This window comes from Cyprinodon variegatus, unplaced genomic scaffold, assembly GCF_000732505.1.
Source record: "Cyprinodon variegatus isolate N-32 unplaced genomic scaffold, C_variegatus-1.0 Scaffold757, whole genome shotgun sequence".
Lineage (NCBI taxonomy): Eukaryota > Metazoa > Chordata > Actinopteri > Cyprinodontiformes > Cyprinodontidae > Cyprinodon > Cyprinodon variegatus.
Genome location: NW_015151210.1, coordinates 71,841 through 74,905, shown reverse-complemented (window position 1 = coordinate 74,905; position 3,065 = coordinate 71,841). Strand labels below are relative to the sequence as shown.

At 36.3% G+C, this 3,065-nt stretch overlaps 1 protein-coding gene across 1 annotated transcript in view; it reads right to left on the bottom strand.

The window, feature by feature from the left end:
• vtcn1 (V-set domain containing T cell activation inhibitor 1) overlaps positions 1 to 3,065 on the bottom strand; it is a 9,217-nt gene that overhangs the window by 3,360 nt on the left and 2,792 nt on the right. Inside the window, exons 3-4 of the mRNA XM_015395744.1 lie at positions 542 to 898; positions 204 to 455 (exon numbers count right to left, since the gene is read on the bottom strand). Coding sequence (XP_015251230.1) covers positions 204 to 455; positions 542 to 898 — 609 coding nt within the window. The remainder of the gene's footprint in view (positions 1 to 203; positions 456 to 541; positions 899 to 3,065) is intronic.

Below are 3,065 nucleotides of genomic sequence, written 5' to 3'. Positions count from 1 at the left end.
AATACATTATATAATATAGTGATGACTGAGGTTTGCAATTTTTTACAGGCTGAAATGCCAAAGCAAAACATAAATATTTTAGAAAATGTATTTCTTGGTGTAACAGTATGCATGTAATGCATGCATTTATCCAATGGCAAATATAATGTATATTTTCCTTTAGTACTTCAATCAGCAGATGTCACAAACGGATAAAACTCTACCTGTTATAGTTGCTTCGGTGACCGCCACCACTAAGCTGTTTTCAATCCTGCAGCTGTAGCTCTCGTTGACCCGTGCTGACGGCAGCTTGCTCAGGACACGGTATCTTTCAGCTGATACTTCTGTGAAACTTGTGCTTGCATTCAGTTTATCCCCAGTTTGGTTCAGCCATGTGACGTCAGGTTTAGGGAACCAGCTGCTCGCCTTGGAGGTCAAGGTGTTTTCTGAGAACTCCAGTGTTGGGGCCGAAAACACTGCAACAAAAATAAAGATATTTATTTAGCACCACATTTTCTCAAGAATCTTTTCAGAGGAAAACTGGAAGGACGAGTCTTTGTACCTGCAGTTCGGAGCTGGATGGTGACGTTGCCTTGGCCCACAGAGGAGCTAATGCTGCAGGTGTACTCTCCTTCATCACTACTTCTCACACCCTGCAGCAGCAGAAAGGCATTACCTGTGGCTACAGCATCAGGGAAGACCTGAGCTCTGCCTTTGAACTGGGGATGTTGTTTATCCAGAGCAGGAGCTCCATTCTCGTAGCGATAAACTAGTCCTAGGCGGCTGTTCTCCCAGATGACCAACACCTCTCTCAAGCTGTTTGCTTCAATTTCTGCATCAATGTAGCAGCTGAGAATCTGGTCCTTACCCAGGTTTGCGACAGGTTTGGTGTTACTGCTCACCACCTTGACTGTGGTTTCTGCGGAGAGCAACTTGGGTTCATAATACATACAGTATTGTTTGTTTTCACTTCCAAATGTTTTCAACATGAGACAAAAATACACCTGAAACACCTGAAAGTTAGTGTAGTGCTTCACTTTGCAGGGAAACACATAAAAATAGTGCAGTAAAAAAAATAAATAAAAGGGACTACAAGCACACAGATGTATATACTGCTGTCTCTCCTTATTTTATTTCCTCTTAAGTTTTCAATTAACACAAATGTTTACTGAAACAATCAGTTACCTCAACATTTTAAAGTTAGTAAACTTCAAATCACAATTTATGTGAATTTTTTTAAATCCAGTTCTTCTCTTTTTTCATTATTTCAACTCAAAACATTTAATTTTCTACTATTTAAAGCTTTTAGTTACATTAACTAAAATTTTCATGTTTTATTTTCTCTTCACTCCAAAGGCTACAACATCTAGTTACTATTAATAAACCATTTGCTAACATAGCTATACCCTGTTGGTTTTGTAATAACTAGTTGTGGGCAGATGAATCCAAATTGACAGTAATATAGACACCAAGGTGTCAATTCAATTTAAATTCAGTTCTGTTTATTTATTATAAAGCACATAATCTCACTAGCCTCGTGAGACCATCCTGATCTCGCGAGCAAATCCATCTGGCGGAGTCAGGTTATAATCTCACAGCACTTTACAGAGTGATACTGAAAGATTGGTTTGGCAATCTAGTTAATTGCATCCAGTCATGCCAGACATGTCTTTGGTTTAATATTTTTATTTTTTACGTCAGAATAATCCAGGAAGTACCTGCACTCGTCTGGTGTAGTAGTTGTACTCTCTTAGCTCTCTATCTAAAAACAGATTCTGTTTCGATTCCCCTTAAATATGTTTTGAAATTTGTTAATGAAAATAAATGTAAAAATGTTTGTTCTGTTGTCTTTGTTTTTCATATTAATATCATGTTAACAAAGTGGTCCAAATGCTGCACAAAGTTAAAACCACCAAAATGTTAAAGGTCTGTATGATGTGAAATTTACACAATAAAAGGTATCAATATTAACATTGATATTAGCAGTACTTGCTCTCTACTTTTGGGTATGACATCGATACCTTAATAAGCAAAATCACATGCAGTTTGTTAGAAAACTAAGAAGCTGTTTGCATAATGTTTTTATTGACTGGAACAAACCTGTTATCCAGCAGCATCGAAAAATGTCCAATTAAGTCCAACGTCACCCGCGGTGGTGCAGCAATAGCCCCACCCATTGACAACTAGTCAGCCAGTTATCAAAATCTGCATAGTTACTTACTTATTACCATAAATTTGTTATCTATTTAGTTATTTAAGTCTTGCTTAGTTAATACAGCAATGATTAAAATTAACCAAAGATTTGAGTTCTATGCACCAAAAAAACAACAATGTGTTACACTAATTCAGCACAATTCAGTTAGACATTTGGCAAAGTAATGAATTTCAACTACTCAGTCTAACTTTTATAGATATGATTTGAGCAAATAAGGACTTTTATTTAAGTAAAAGTCCGTATTTAATGATCAGTCTTGGCCAATAACATTGATTCTGATGTTCTGGACTTGAATCCAGTTGAGCTTCAGTAGAATGACCTTAAACTAGTTCTAGATTCCTAGAAAAATTGCAGTTTGGCTGAATAATTGTTGTACTTGATTAGATCATCTTTATATAAATGTTGAAATATTTTCTATGATATGATAGAAAAACTAATTCAAAAACAGGAATCACAAATACTTGTTGCTTTTTTTGGTACCCAGTTTGCTTTGTAAAATAACAAACCCATTCAGATCAGTTGATCAGCATCTGTAAACATACATTTCCAAATTTGTTACAGATCCTCTATTGGACATAACTAAGGGGTTTGATTGGAACTTTTGGTGGTTAAATCAACCCATCTAGATCAGGCTGTAAGATCTAGATCTAGATCAGGCTGTAAGATCTAGATCTAGATCAGGCTGTAAGATCTAGATCTAGATCAGGCTGTAAGATCAGGTGAAAAGTGACTAGTCTCCTCCATTTTCCTTCACAAAATAAGAATTCTCCCTTAACCCCTTAAAGGAATAGTACACCCAAAACATGATTAGCCTTCATTTTCTACTCACCCCCATGCTGAACAACACTCTGGAGTACTTTTTTGATATCTC